This window comes from Heterocephalus glaber, unplaced genomic scaffold (assembly GCF_053883595.1).
Source record: "Heterocephalus glaber isolate CG9 unplaced genomic scaffold, H.glaber_assembly_v1.0 deba00001553, whole genome shotgun sequence".
Taxonomy (NCBI): domain Eukaryota; kingdom Metazoa; phylum Chordata; class Mammalia; order Rodentia; family Bathyergidae; genus Heterocephalus; species Heterocephalus glaber.
This window is the reverse complement of record NW_028258344.1, coordinates 16,964,393-16,981,626: the sequence shown is the minus strand read 5'-3', so window position 1 is coordinate 16,981,626 and position 17,234 is coordinate 16,964,393. Positions and strand designations below refer to the sequence as shown.

General features: G+C 35.4%; 1 protein-coding gene across 1 annotated transcript in view; it reads right to left on the bottom strand.

The window, feature by feature from the left end:
- The window catches only part of Kcnb2 (potassium voltage-gated channel subfamily B member 2), a 443,261-nt gene that overhangs the window by 415,322 nt on the left and 10,705 nt on the right, over nucleotides 1-17,234 (bottom strand). The window contains exon 2 of the mRNA XM_004842056.3: nucleotides 10-680. Coding sequence (XP_004842113.1) covers nucleotides 10-588 — 579 coding nt within the window. The 5' untranslated portion in view covers nucleotides 589-680. The remainder of the gene's footprint in view (nucleotides 1-9; nucleotides 681-17,234) is intronic.

Below are 17,234 nucleotides of genomic sequence, written 5' to 3'. Positions count from 1 at the left end.
TTTCCATACCTTTGCGGCCACTGATGAGTTGGGTTTCTCCAGCAAGTCCCAAAGTTTCTTCCGTTTCTCGGGGCAGCAGGTATTATCAAACTCTTCTCCCTCTCGCTCGCGCATGGTCTCTGCCTCTCGCCTCAGTTCTTCATTCATCTGTTCTTTCTTCTGATGGTATCTGGCTTGGCAGCAGGACTCTAAGTAGATCTCATCAATCCCCCAATAATCAAGCTCTTGGCCAAAAGAGAGCGCACACATTTCTTCCATCATGTGCAGCTTCCCTGTCCGGTAGAAATTTAAAATGGACGTGAAGGCTCCAGGATGTCGATCAAAGAAGTATTCGTTCTCACTGAGGTTATAGTCATCGCACACCTCCAGGAGGCTCTCGTGCGTGTTGCAGTCCCGCAGCTTCCCCAAGCGTGTCCTGGGCAGCCTGTCCAGCGTTCTCCACAGCACTTCGTGGTTGAGGCCCCCCACATTGATCTTCACTCTCCGGGAGCACGTCTTGCTTCTGATAATGTCCACAGGTTCTGGAGGGAGGGAAAGTGTTGACCTTGAAGTCTTTCTATTTAAACCCGGGGGAGCCTTTTCTGCCATTTTGAACTGGACGAAGCTGCAGAGCCAGGGCCCTTAAAATAACGTGGTCAGCTGTAGCCGTATTTCTCTGAGGCAGGCATGTCCACTGACCCCTGGAAGAAAACAACCATCCTTCGGTTACTTGCATTTTTTCCTAGAGCACTTCCTGTTCTATAGGATCATTCTGCTGTTAAAAACAGGAGGTATAATATTAATGACTGCTTTCTTTTTGGAGATACAAGTCTTTGCTTTACGACATAGGAGGCAACACAACATACTATTGCACAGACGCTGTGTATTCAGCCCTATGTATCTGTAAGTTAACAATTCTCAAAGAAGTCACCAGATACCTCTTTCTCAAGTTGCAGACTATGATACATGTGTGCTGATGAATGGTTTAACTGACCATCCTTCCAACCAACTTGGTCAGTTCCTGTTCATTCTACACCTCATATTATTGATTTTCCCACCCCAGGCTCAAAGTCTGAGAAATTCTGATCCATCCATCAACATCCAAACAAGCACAAAGTCTTACCAATGATATCTCCTAACCAATTCTTAAGTCCACCAAAATTAGCCAGTTCCCATCCAAAGCACTGACTTATACCCTCATCACCTTTCAGCTACATCTCTGCAACAGTCCCTTAACGGGGTATCCAACTCTGGTTTTGGCCATCTATAAAGTATTTTCTAAACAGGCACTAAAATGGTCTACTAAGATACAAGTTTGACATTGCCACTCATGTCCTTTAAACCCAGTGAAGACTCACTGTTACTGTAAGTATAAAATCTCACTATAAACTCTATAGCTATCTTAGAGGCACCTCTCTACCTGCCTCTGTACCCTCACCTCTCATCTCTCCCTTATTCTGTAATAATCCCCCCTTATCCTCACAGAAGGCATTGACCATCAGTAACACCACAAGACTTGAAAGTGCAGGGAGTGTTGAACCCTGTAAATGTTATGTTCTTTCTTGTACATGCATAACTATGATATAGTTTATTGTATAAATTAGGCACAGTAAAAGAGTAATAATGACTAATAATAAACTAGCACAATTACATGTAATAATATACACTATAATAAAAATTATTTAACTCATGAATTTCTGAAACTTTCCATTTAATTTTTTTTGGACCTTTTTGACCTTGAGCAAGTAAAACCTCAGGAAGTATAACACATTAAGGGGAGACTTCTGCACACCAACAATCCCATACCACACACATCATTGTATCAAGTGTCTGGCTTGTTCATGTTATGTCCTGGAAGAATGACCACTTCTTCTGTTTCTTTTTGACTAACTGCTGCTTGCTCTTCATGACTCAGGTCACACGCTCCACTCCTCCAAGTCTTCCGTGATACATCCCCTCTGGGAGCATGAAACTGTCCGTGAATGTCTCTTCTATTTCACCACACCACTGCAATAACATCTTTCCCACAGCATCCAGGAAGCTCTTGAGGACCAAGACTCTATCAAGGAGAACAATGCTTTATGTGTTTAATAGATGTTAAATAGCAAATCAATTCTTTAAATATATATGCCAAGAAAATGCATAAGTGGAGTTACTGGAATCATGTGCCTAAAATCCATGTTTATATGCTATGTGCGTACAATGTATACCACAACGTGTGTATGTGTCATTCTATTCTTTTGCTTCCAAGTTTTTTTCTCCTATGTGCTAATTATTTAAAACATTATTGCTTTAGTACTCCTCTATTGATTTATTATTCTGATCTGTAGCAGCAAGAATCTTTTATCTTCTCCTTAAATGCTTTTGCAGAAAAACATGAGCTTCAAGCAATTCATCCAAAACACTACCTTTAATGTAAAACACCATGTTTCACAAGTCAATGGCTTATACCAAAGGAAAGAACTTTTAGATTTGAGAAGTCTTTATAATTAGCAATCTTTTAAAAATGCGCACCAATTTCTGCATGCCTCTGGTTTCTCTATCCTGAAAGTTAAATTTATTTCTCCATCTGGAGGGCAAGTATCCTCTCAAATGAATATGTTAAGTTTATGAAAAAATATAGATGGACTATATAAGAAGTATTTTAAATATGGCCAGTAAATATATTTGAATTGGGATTTTTTTTCAACTATGTAGTTACAGGAATATTTTAGGCATATACATATACACTTTCCTCACAGATGAAAAAATGACTATTTTTATAAAAATGAAGAGGAGATATAATGATTTATCAAGTAACTTAAACTCTCTGAGCTTCAATTTCTTAATCTACAAAATGGGGAAATAGTATCTGCTTCATAGGTAGTGTTTCAACAATTAAAAGAGTTTATGCAAAATATCTCACTACAAGAAGATATCTCTGAAGAGAATAAGAATCTTCATATTTCTCCCTGGAGTTTGGTTTCTAACCACTGAAAGAAAATGAACAATAAATGCTATTTTTGTGTCTATTAAATAAGTTTTAGCTTTCAATTTTTTTCCTTCTGCATATCTTCTGGATGCCCTGGTAAGATTATATGTCTATAGGACTTGGAATCATGGACCCACTTTTTCTTTACAAAGCATTGTACCCACAACATAATAGGCACCCATAACATACATTTTGGTGTCATTGATGTTCATGTCTGAATTTTGTATTCATGCTGACAGTGAACTATAAATATTTAAAACATTAAGTAGCAATATCAAGATCAGGCAAAAAGCTAAAAAAAAAAGCTAAAAATATTAGAGATGGGCAATTCCAGTGGTGAATCTGAATGTCTAGTCTCCACTTACTAGCTTAGCTGTACGTGCATTTATATCTCAACAATCTGTTTAGATTATGTGATTAGTCCACATGAATGAGACAGTAAGACCAACTCACTTTTAATCTGGATATAAGTGTAAAGTGAACTTACTTTTTTGGAAAACCATGCATTGTACAAAAGTGAAGAAGGTAAATAGTTGTTTACTTGATTATGACATTGGATATGAGATTTTCCAGAAAGAGAGCTAATTCCAAAATGAAAGAAATATCTCATGTTTATGGCCAAGGGCATAGTGTGCCTCGCTATCATGTAAAAGTCATCACTAAAAGCAAATGCCACACCAAAGTCACTGGTAGGGCACCACTTGTCTAAAATAATTTCACACCTATGACGTATAGTGATTTCCCTTTTTTTTTAGGGTATGTGTCTCATGAAGGGAGGTCATAAGACTTAAATTTCAAAATATCTTCTTCACTGATCAAGAACTTTCTATTATAGGAAATTCAGTGTTGATTACAAACCCCACAATAAAAGACAAACTGAAATTTACTCCCCTTTAAGTATCCAGGAAAGTAGAAATTCAGGGTTAGAGAATGGTCTGTTAATTTGATTTCTGTAACTTAATTATCTACTCTCATTATTTGTTGCTGTGGTTAAAATTTTAATTTTTTCCTTGGCATAACATCCTGCATATTACTCAGTAAAGAGTGCAGGTTCAAAGGTGTAAGTTCTTGAGTAGTTGAAAAGCTGTGAAGAGTGTTTAGAAAGTTATAATTGAGCTTTCAGAATAAAACAATTCAGCTAAACTGTGCAGCATAATCCTGGATCAACTATGCCATTGAAACTGAGGCTTTTTCTCTGCCCACTTGTTATTCTCCATTCTCTTTCTTCCTCTGTGGATTTTTCATACTTTCCTGTCTCTCTTATCCTGCACATTGTGTATCTTTCTGCTATGCCATTTCTTCTCTTCCCATTCTGTTCTCTAGATCTTTCCATTCTTAAAACGTTGCATAAACCACAAAACCAGATTATGTATTTTGAAGCTTGTACATACTTAAAGTTTTCTATATCCTATATTCTATCTGAATATAAAATCCTCCTGAGCTGAAAATAAAAGTCCTCCATAAGAAGAGAAAGAAATCTAGAACAAGATACTGCGTGTTGCTGTAGGTTGAACCCAGGACCTCTCACATACTAAGCACATTATCTACGACTGAGCTACACTCAGCCCCAACAATTACTTCTTTTATTTTTTCTTTTTTGAGATGTGGTCTCACTTTGCTGCCTAGGCTAGTCTCAAACTCTTGGGCTCAAGCAGTTCTCCTGCCTCAGCCTCCCAAGTAACTGGGACCATGATGTGCATCAACCACGACAGTTGTTTTTTTTTAAGGGAGGTTGTGTAAAACTCCGGATACCTAGGTGTAGTTCAGTTGAATTTCTTCATCTCTTTCACATTTCTGACTTGACTTTAATTTCCTCACCCATTAAACAATCACATTTCCATGTCTACAATTATTTGATTTCTTGTAACACTGGATTAACTTCTTCCTGTTATGAAGTGGCCTTTACCACCCTACTCCTTCCAATCACCATCCTTATTTTACATAGACATAGACATATACTACCTCACTTACAGTGAAAGCATTTTTTATGTCTAGATTCTTAAGAAAAAGTGATTTTCATATTTCACTTCAAGAGCCCTTTAATTTTTATCATGGTTTGAACCAGACTATCTTCAGCTACCTTCAGAACATTATACAATTTTCATTTCTTTTATTTAGTGTTTAGTTGATTTTCTTATACTGTAACTTTTCATTTTTAATCTATGTTCTGTTCTGCAATATTAATTTTACTTCTAACAATGAATCTGTCGGTTCCCTCTAGGTTAGGTATTGTGTTTTACCACTGCACAGTGTTTGCAAAATTTATGTTTTTAATTTTAGTAATGAAAGTGGATACAATGCTATGTTTTCTCATATATAATTTTATAAGTGAAATTGTGTCTATCACACTCATTTTACCCCATAAGAATTAATCATATTAGTATATAAGTATATCAATTTAGTATGTAAGTATAATAAAAATTTAATAGCCCAATGCTCAAACTGTGTAGATGCTATGCAGCTGGTTAGAATTTATACATACATATGGCCAGTTACAAACCAAAGACATGTATTTTATGTAATGAGTGAAATCTCAGTGGCTATTTTCTCTTGCCAATTGGTTGATTTACTTCACCCCCTTGGTATAACTGAAAGTCAAGCCTGCAACAAATCAGTTGGCAGTGCAAATGTACTAACCATCCCTTCCTTAGTCTGTTAGAGATAAAAGTGATTTTTAAACAATAAACAACAACAAACATTTGAGTTTTGCACAGCTGCACCCTGATCCTCTACCAGCAGCGTGGAATTATGCTGCCACCCATTCAGTACCAAACCTGACAAACACAACTTTCTGATCATAGCATCGTAATTACAGCTTCAGGCTCTGAGTTGGGGAGGGGGGTGAATTTTTTTACTGTAGTCTCAAAAATACTAGCATTATGTCAGACACTTGGCACTTCTTTAGTGTAGCCAAGCAGGGTGTCACATGTGCAATCCTGTGAAGATAAAAAGCCAGTTTTCCTAAAGGTCTAAGTGATGTTTAATGTTTCATTTTTGGGTTGGTAGTACACACTGAGCAGGCATTTGCAAACAAGCTGCTCTGAGACCTTTAAGTTCACATCACTCTGGGTATTGCTCCATAGCATTTTCTTAAGTTTGTTTTTCCTTAAGTTTGTTTTTCCTTAAATTGTTTTATTGGTACATTTTAGGTATACAACACATTTACATTTCTCATTGGGAACTTGTACCTTTACATGATGCATCTTGGATCTTATTTTTTCCCCATTCCTAGTCCTCCCTTCACCCCCTCCACCCTTCCTTATTTACAAAGCTTTTATTTCCATTTTTTTCCATTTCTCATCATTTTTCCTTTCCCTTCTTTCGTTTCCCCTGCCCCTCCCACTACCCCTACCCCTTTGGACCTTTACTTCCTATTTTGCATTATCGATTATTCATTCTAATCATTGGTACATTTTAGGTATACAATATAATGACACTCATCATTGGAAATTTTCACCTTTACATAATCTCTCTTGGTTCTTATTTTTCCCCCTTTCCTTGCCCTCCCTTCAACCCCTCCATTCCTCCCTATTTACAAAGATTTCGTTCCTATTGTTCCATTTTCTCATATTAATTCCATTCCCTTCTTTCCTTTCCCTACCTCTCTCACTTCCTTCCCCTTTGCCCCTTTTCTTCCTATTTCACATTACTTATTATACGTTTTAGTCCTTATTTACACTTTCAGTTTCTCACACCAGAGAAACTATTCAGTATTTATACATGTGTCCTATTTATTTCACTTAAGAGTATTGCCTCAATGTGCATCCATTTAGCTATAAATGTCTCTAATTTCTCATTTTTTTATGGTTGAGTAGTACTTCATTTTATTTAAAAAAACCCACATTTTCTTTATCCAGTCTCCAGTTGATGGGCATTTGGGCTGTTTCCAAGTTTTAGCTATCACAAACTGTGCTGCTATGAACATGGGTGCAGATATATCACTGTAGTATGATTCTTTTAATTCTTTGGGGAAGATCCCCAGCAGGGGAATAGCAGGGTCAAATGGAACTTCCAGTCCTAGTTCTTTGAGGTATCTCCATACTGATTTCCACAGTGCTTGCACCAGTCTACACTCCCACCAGCAGTGGAGCAGGGTTTCTCTTTCCCCATAGCCTCTTTATTAAATGGTGCTGGAAAAATTGGGTTTCAACTTCCCAAAGATTAAAACTAGACCTATATCTCTCGCCATGCACTAAACTAAAATCAAAATGGATTAAAGATCTAAATATTAAAATAGAAACTCTGAACCAGTTGGAACAGAGGTTAGGTAGAACTCTTGAAGACATCGGTGTAGGAAAAGATTTTTTGAAAAAAAACCTCAGTTGCCCGTGAACTAGCACAAACAATCAACAAGTGGGATCTCTTCTTGTTAAAAGGCTTCTGCACAGCAAGAGAAACCACCAGCAGTGTAAAGAGACAACCCACAATGGGGGAAAAAATCTTCACCTGCTTTTCCTCAGACAAAGGTCTACTATCTCGAATCTACAAAGAACTTAAAAGGATCAGACCTCCCAAATTTAAAATCCAATCAGAAAATGGGCGTCTGAAATGAACAGACATTTCTCAGACAAAGAAGTAGAAATAGCAAACAAATACATGAAAAAATGTTCAACATCACTGGTCATTGGAGAGATGCAAATGAAAACAATGCTGAGATTCCACCTCACCCCAGAAAGAATGGCTGCTATCATGAAATCTTAAGTTTTCATGTGTGATATTTAGTAACAAATTTTTATAGGAGCTATTTCTGTTTCAGAGAGTCACGGAGATTTGCAGTTGATAGAGGAAGACAAAGGAATCACAACTATCAGATAAAATGTAATCAATGTTTTCATCACCTGAAATTTTAAAAAGGAGCTCCAAAACATACTAATGAAAAACAATGAAGTTATAACAGGTGAAAACAAATCAAATGTATTATTATGTAGATATGATACTTTAAAGAAAGTTCCTGGAAACTTTCAGCTATTCTAAGAAATTGAACATACTTGGATTGCTTTAGGATTTAGAAATATTCATGAATTTCATATTGTCTATTGGTTTTCAATGTCAAGTTCTGGTAATAACTGAAATATTGCCCTCATTCTCAGAAAAGTAAATGGTGGCATTTCTTTTCTGCAATCAAAGACTGCTAATGTCAATATATTCCTCAATTTTAGCACAACTATTTACTCCTTAGTTTAAAAACACCCAGGACTTTCATCCTTGATATAACCGATGCTTTTTTTAGATACACTCAAATGAAATCCTAAAAGCTTTGCTTTCAGTGGTCAAAGGAGGCATTGTGTTGCAGCAAGAAGAGGAAAAGACAAGTAACAAGAATATGTAATATGAGCATCTTTCAATATCATAGATGTCACTAAATTTATAAATATTCTATTTAGGTACCATTTTCTTCATCAGAATATATAATTACTTAAAGAATTAGACCACATATAGATATTTACATATATATTTACTATTACTAGAAAATATACTGGGCTTTCTTTTAGAAAATTTTATAAGAATAGTTGACCAAAAAAATTCTTATTCTGAAAAATGAAATAGTGAGTTACAAAGCATCTTAGACCTTTTATAAGCTAAAAAGTATAGTCATGGCTGAGAATTTCAATCCGTTTCAAAACAAATGCAAAAAAGAGCTCAATTTATATTGGAGCATCCAGCCGTTCAGGTAGTGGATTTTCTATTATGGTTATGATGTTACCCATTTTTGTTGGGGCCTGATATGTGTTCTTTTAAATGTCTCCTTTTGCAAACATCTTCCCAGACTCACAATGAAGTAAATGGGGCAAAGAGGAAAGGTGATAAGAAAAAGGCACAAGACTGTCAACAGAGAACTCTTGATACCACTAAAAGGAATGGCAAACAATAGATCACTGTAGTAACTCAAAAATAAAAGAACCACAAACTTCAGTTGCTACCAGGTGTTCTGCATGGTTAATATCATCAGCTTTTTTGAGTAACTGACTTTAATTTCATATTCCATTTCGACATTTGGCATAAGGCAGATGTAGCCTCTCTGAAACCAAATCAAAAAATTTCCATGAATTTTGGATGAGTTAAACATTCTATTAAGTTTATTCTAGTAATTTAAGGTCATAGATGATGTAATGATCAGTCTGAAATGTTTAGGGGTAAGGTTCTTGCACAAGGGATGTGCCTCATTTGGGCTCTATTTAGTAGAAAAACATACCTCCAAATTATTTTCTTGTTCCTATTTCTCCATAATACAATATAGGATAGATAATATGGCTCTCTTAAAAGCTCAAATACTGAGAATTAGAGATAGAAACTACGGCCTTTGCACAAGCAAAATCTTTTTTTTTTTGAGATAGAGTCTTGCTAAGTCACTAAGTTTTCCAGGCTGGCCTTGAATTGTGATCCTCCTACCTCAGCCTTCTAGAGTACTGAGACTACATGATAAGCCACCACACTTGGCTTGGCTACAATATTACACCATGCTTTATGCACTCCAATGTTTTGAGACTGAAATCACAGAATGTGGAAGAAGGGAGCTTGGTTATGATCTGGTCCAATTTCTTTATTTATACCTTTTAACACTGAGATCCAATGAGGTCATGTGACAAGTGACATCACTTAGCTGAGCTTGAACTACAACCAGGTGTGTATGTGTCTAGATGAGTCTCTTGCCATCACACCCTACTTCATTTTTTTTTTTTTGCTTTTCACCTTTCAGTCGAAGTTTTAAAAAACTTTTATTTCTGTCTCCCCCTCCCCATCAAAATATTGATTCAGACTACACCAAGCTGTGCTGTGTTATCTCCTACAGATTGTTCATTTCAGTGAAGGGTAACGGCTGCAGTGAGAAAGCTTGATTGTGCTGATAAAGAGAGATGCATCCCACAGAACTTCTCCTTACCCCTGCTTCCCTGGCACTAGCTTTAATGGTAACTGTCTCCATCTGCTCTGGACCTCTCCTGCTGGTTCTGTACACTGCCAGCCCACACCAGCAGGTCAGGGTCACTTCCTGTAAAAGATACTTCCATGTCTCCCCAGCTCTCAAGAAAGAGAAGGGACACAACACAAAGATCAGAACACCTGAACTCTGCTTATTTCTGCCCTTCTATCATGTATCTTGCTGCCTTCTAGTCTCCCTAGTAGGTTCTAGAATCTTCTTTCATTGCCTTTAATGAAACATCTTCCTCTATCACACAGAAGTACACATCTTTTCTTTCCCATCTTCACCTTCAGACATCAACTCAAGGTTCATGTCTGAGCTCCCTCTGGCCTCCGAATTCTCCAATAATCTTATTTTTAAAATCTCTTGAATCAGGTAACTTTCATCCACAGCAGTACTTGTCAGACTAAATTTCATATTTGTTGGGATAATTAATTATTTGACTAATACCCATCCTCTCCAATTTCCTTGAGGCCCGTGATCATGTCTGATCTTATTAATCCTTGTATTCTAAGTGTCATACAACAAATATTAGTTGACTGAAAAAGTAAATGATCAGATTCATAAATTGTATTTATTTATAAATCATCTTCCTTCATTCCAGCCATTTCATATTACCTGCCACTCCCCAAATCCAATATGACTTCCGTGTATGACATGCTTTTTTCCACACTCTGAGAAACCCTTATTCACTATTCAAGGTCAATAGCAATACCTCCTCCAAGAAAAATTAATCTCCCTTGCCTCAATGAGTTAGCAATTTGTTTTATCTATTATAATGCTTTGTTTGTATCATTGCTATTTAGTTAGAATTATTTCTTAGCCTCTGATATTTATGAGGCCCTACTCTGCTTAAGGCACAGTCTACCATCATGGAAATTACATTCTAGTGCAGGTAGGCAGTACTGCATAAACAAATATGTAAGCAACTAACTATAATTGTGATAAAAGTACAATAAAGAGGAGGGTACCATGTGAGTTTATAACTGAATATACTACTTTGATTGTGAGTTACTTAAAAGTGACAGATATCTTTTACAATATTTGCATCTTGGCTACCTAGCTAGTGTGTCACCTGATAAGAGTGCTTAACAAATGTTTGTGGACCACTCAAAGAATGAATAAATGGGTAAATAATGAATTTCAACCATGATTATCTTGTGTATATGTGTGTGTGTTTAGGGGATTTTTTTGTTTTGATCAAATGTTTTGAATAACATTAAAAGTAGTTTATTATAATAACTTTCAATTTATTTGAGAATTCTGCTGATTTGCCAATTCTAATAAGATATGGGTTCAAGGAGCAGGCTAGATTTTCCAGAACTAGGTAGAGAATAAATTATAAATAACTAAGACTCTCCAACAATTACTCTCTAATAAGCTGATCAACAATAGAATGTGCTATTTCAGGAAATATAGGGCCCATTACCTGGCAATGTTCATCCAGACCCCAGGTGACCACTGGTCATGGATGCATAGGTCAAACTCTTACCTCATGGTGAGGTTGACAAGAAGGATGGCCTCCAAAGTCCCTTCTATCATGGAGATGCTATGGTTCTATGAGATTTCTGTGTGCATACTTCTCATCTACATTTTCCACTGGACATTTGAGGAATGGAAAAAAAGTTCTTTGACTAATTGCTTAAGTTTAAAGTTTTATGAAAGTGAATGTTCTATTTCACAGCTTACACTCACCCATTTGTAGAAAAGACATTCAGGCCAGAAAAAGAACCTCAATATGATGAACTTTCCATGAATACAAGAATAAGGAAAAATAAAAGAAAGTATCAAAGATACTGACTCTGATATTTTTCAAAAGATAAGCCTATCCTCTTTAACAATGATCCTTTTAAAATAATTTAATGTAATGAGTGAAGACTCAAAAGAATAACCCTATAATAGCAGAAAGATCCAGAAAAGTATCTGATTTGGAAAAATAATTTAAGGAACAATGTAGAATATCTTTCCTTATGTATAATGGATAGGTGGCCATATGCTTTCTTTCTGGCTGAAAGAATATATTTAAATGATGTATTTTAGATTTTAGCATAAAAATGCAACAAATCAATAGTATTAATGAAACTGATTTTAATATAAGAAATTATCACAAATATCTGCTTGATTTTTTTAAGCAGAAAAGGGAAGTGATTCCCTCAGCTGTCGGCACCATCATCACTTGTCAATACTATTTCCCATCCACCCTTGTCATCAGTGAGGATCATTAAGCAGCATTTTTAAGCATCCATCTGTGTGTGGCACTATATAAATATCCCTCCCCTTGCCCCTGCTCTCTCTCTTAACTCTACCATGTGTCTCTGTTGTGCAGAAAGCTAGGGATCTATAACAATTTATATAATTAATGGTATGAACATAAGGCAGATGGATGAGGTGACCCACTAGCATCTATGAATTTTGGGATGTTAAATTTACTGCCAATAACACAGTTTGGCACAATCTGATAAGATAATATCAAAGCACTTGATGAGAAAAATGAACTCATCAATTTCCATCAACAGTTTCTAAAATAAAAATGTGAAAATTAGGGACTACAGATGGACTGACGAAGCCTAGAGTTCATGTGATTTGTACCAGATGATACAGTCTTGAAATAAATAATTTGAAAAAAATAGTGTGGAAAAACATCACAAAAATTATGGTTGCAACAGTAAAATAGGAAATTTTACTTTGAACCAAGGGAGAGAACATTCAGAAATAAATGATAGCTAGGGTTCCCATGGAAAGGGGTAGTGTGGTTAAGGCTGGTGAAACTGTGGAATATTTTTCTGTCTTAAATTCTTTATTATTGCCAAATTATTTTCTCTTTTTACTTAAGGAAAAAATTGATTTTCCTAGATTTAAATATGGTGTTCTTTGAAACACTCTTCACCTGTGCAAGTCTCATGTAGAACAGGATTATAATGCAAGACAGTGTCACTGTAAAATAAGCTACTGCAATAGGATCCAGATATACAATTTAGATTTTATTCCTGCTTATGATTGAAATGTCCACAAGGAGAATTTACACTTCCTAGGAGATAGGGATATTCTTGGATTTGTATCTGAAGGATAGCCAACGTTATGATTTCATTTGCTTTGTGAAACTTTGTTAATGAGTATCATTTTCATCATCTACCAAAATCTGTGTAATTATTTCATGCAGTCATTGTACCTATTCCATTTATTTCTGATAATAAGATTTTTTAATTATTTCTCAGACGACCATGGGGTAGGTTTGTGTATCTTTTATTTATGGATATATTGAGGCTCAGAAAAGCAAGCTTCTGGTCCACAGTGACACAACTGGGAAACGTTGGCACCAGGATTCCAACTTAGCATTATCTAAACCCCAACCACATATTTCCCTTTATTAGACACTGTGAATTTTCCATAAATGGCAGGAGTCTAAATGTTTCAGAATGATAAATAAATGGAAATACAAGATCGATACTAAGCAGTACTCCCTAACATGGTACAGAAGGAGAGGATACCACACAATTCCTACTACTCCCAGCCTAACTAGCATGTATAGACTCCATAATGTTACAATTTTCTTGTGGATAGAGAAAAGAAGATCGGCATGTGTTTTTATATTTTATATAAATGTTAAAAACTAAATCTATTGTAGTATGTAAATTTCAGAAGTAACACTATTAGTCTTAGTATTCAAGATTTATGACCAACTCTCTATCAACTCTCATAAATATTTTTTAAATGTTAAAAATAAAGTCACTGTATTTGGAAGGGGCCCACTCTGACTGGGAGAACACCAGTGGACTTAATCTTTCTAGGATTTATTCAGTACCCAAGGCTCCTGGGCCCAAATTCTTTTTATTAGACTTCATTACCTCAGAGAATCAAAAATAAACATAAAATTAAAACAGTAAAGAGAAAAAAACATGAAGAGTAATCTATCTCATATACAGCTAAAACTATAAACACTGACAAGCTGAATCTAATTATTGATGATTCCTGGCTACACTGTATACCTATAATTTCTACTATTCCAGTAATAGAATGGAAAAGAGCATAACATATAAATAAGAAATACAGGTTTAGATGCATTATTCTTTTCTAATTTCTTTTCCTTGCAAAACATATGTTGCTTGACTATGACTATATATTAAATACAAAGGAGACAAAATTGGGTAACGTATCACTGCACTCAAGAAACCCAAAGGATTACTACAAACAGTATTACAGAAATTTTTGTAGTTGTATTTTTAGCATATATTCTTTGGGTCTGGATAATATAGATCTGAATATTTATTTAGCACCTAGTTTAAGTTTTCTACCTGATTTAAATATATTGTTTCAAAAGAAGGGGAGCTAATATAAAATTTCAGCAAATGATACTAATATTTTCATTTGTGAGTCTTTGTGGAGTATAATCTTAATTTATGGGAATTATAGCCTAAATCACAGTTTAAAATTTTAAAAACACTTTGAGTTTGTATTAATTTGTTAGCTCATTCAACAAGGATTTGTTGAGCAACCACTACCTATAAAGTACTGTGTTCCAAATGTTATAAAATACTTGAAGAAAATGGCTCCCTGGATTAAAAAGAAATAGCAAAAACTCCTACTATAGTATTCTACTTTAGTAAATATGATTACAAACTATATTTATTATACTGGAAAGCAAGTATTTTACTGGGTCTGAATCAAACCAGAAGCCAAGTGTAAGAAGTAGCTTTTTAACAGCTTTAAGATTTTTATGTGCACTCTTTCTATAAGGCCTAATGAAAATGCTCTCCTTAGATTTAGAAAAACCTAGGATTCCAAATTTAAAGTGACATTTATCTCAAAAATAAGTTAATATTTAATGATAGTCTGATTAATAATCATGATTTTATGAACTGGAGACATTTAGCATGAAAGCCCCTGGACCCACGTGTTCTGAGCTATTCAGACTAGGGAAAAAGAAGTCAAGATAGATTATCTTTTTGTAAGTGTTACTTTACTATCATATTTCAGAATTTTCCCGTCTAAACACCACATTCTCATTCCATGATTCCTTCACTGGAAAGCTTTGTATAGGTGAGGAGCAGGAAAAAGAATTCAACAGTCAGTCAAATGGGCACTTTGAAAGGATCAAAAGGAACTATAATATTATCTAGGTGATAAATGGGAAAATTCCAGGTCAGTACTGTACCTCACATTCTTCATATAATTCATATTGAAATAATATATCTAATATGCACATCAAAATGTATTAATTGGCCTCCAAGGGTTACCATCAATTCAGAAATTTTCTGTGCATGTGTGTTAATGATTTAAATCTAAATTTTTTTGGAGTGTCCATTTCATTTTGTTATTCTTTTTTATTGAACTGAACTGATAAAACAGCTTTTGTAAATAGGCACAAAGAAAAAGAAATCGATATGCAAAACAAAAGGAACTTGTTAAAGGACACTGGTGTGTCTGTGTCATTTTAAAGGTTAGAAAGGAACTGAAAATAGAGAAAGGAGGGAGAGTGGAGAGTAGAAAAGTTCTGTTCAGGACAAGTGGGAATGAGAAAGCATATAAGGTTATATTACAAAGATAATGCTCTACGTTTGTATAATGCTTTATGTTTTGTGCAGCTCATATAAAAAAAGAAATGTCACCAATAAAGAACAACTTCTATGGACAGAAACATGAGACAGTGCATTCAAGTCCCTTTAGCATAATGTACCTGGAGGACATTCATCAGAGTCAGTGTAGGCATTGGGTGACAGAGACTGCTGACAAATTTACATATTGGAGGCCAATACTGATGTAAATGGCTACTTCTAGAATTTAAACCATACCATACTGCTTTTGAAATTTATGGTTTCCTTTATTAGTTCATGCTAATAATAGTTCTGACCTGCATTATCTCTAGTATAATAACCAATAGTCATATGTGGCTACTTAAATTTAAATCAACTTTATATATATAAATATAAAACTAAATTTCTGTGTCAAAAATCATATTCAAGGTGTGTTCAATAGCTTTTGTAGCTAGTGGTTACTATATTGGAGAGTACAGGTTATAAAACATTTTCATCATCACATCAAGTTCTGCTGGAAACCTTCCTGTTCTTAAATAAGAAATAAGTTCTGTCCTTAATAAAGACGAGAAGACAATTTACTAGATGTACTATATTTTGTCTTATCTATATTTCTATATAGTAAACATCTCCATTCCCACCAGTGGAAGAACCTGGGCCTCTATCTGCAGGTTCTTGTGGCTCCTGACCCTAGAACATCTTGGCCCTTGTCAAGAGGAATGTAGAGCATTTGAGTATAAACATCGCAGGGAAAAAGAACAAAAAAGAAAAGAAAAATCAGAAATCATGTAAGAATTTTAAGCAGCAGAATAGCATGATCAGATTTGCCTTTTGTTAAAAGAAAAAAAGGAAAATGCCAAATTATTTAAAAGGACAAGAAAACAAACTGAAAGCTCTGTTAAGGAGCTGCAGCGGAAGTCCAGGAAAGATGGGTGATGGTATAAGAAATGGTCCTTCTCATTGTACCTGAATGTCCGTTAGTAAAAGGAGTAATAGTCATCATCTGATTCTTCTGAGAATGGAGATATAAATGGGTTCACCCTTGCTAGATACTTAGGATAGACCTCTTCAATTCTAAGTCTTCACAAACCATGGCATTCTGAACTTACAAGGCCACGCCATTTTAACCCTGGGTGAATCTCCAATATGCCGGCTCACAGACACCCTTTCCTATGTTCAGGTAGGGCATGCTCCAGTATCCCTTAATCTAACTTCCTGCCTATGTGGACAGCCATTTGACATGTGCTTCATTCTTTCCAGATGTCATGATCTACTGGCTTATCTCCTTTAAGGATCAGCTTATACTGTTAGAAAAATAAGGAGAGTATTTAAAAAAATAGCATAAGTCCTATAGTGTCTGGAAAAAAATAAAGCAGGTATCAGAATAAAAAATTATATCTGAGAAAGAATGGCAGAATGTCTCAACTCTGCCAGTTTAGCACAGTACAGCCCACATGCAGCTCCTTACCTTTCCTTTCAAAATACTAAAGAACTGTCAGTACTTTGGACCCAGGGCAGACTCACTGCACTAGCACTAGAGGAGACCTGGGTGTTCCATATTTGCTTTCAGATAGACTATAAGCCCCATGAGGGTAAGGACTAAGCTTATTTAACCTCTTGACCCAGCAAAATGCTTTACATCTGAAAAGAGCTTAATGAATATTTGCTGAGTGCATGTCTCTAAAAAGCTGGCTACAATTTCAAACCAGTTAGACAATGTGAAGTTATAAGAATTGCTTGTTTCAGAAAAAAACAACAAAACACTATAATGGACTATTTGGCTATTACAGGCAAGTGCTCTTGAAGTCAGAGACAAACGAGTTAAACACTTCTG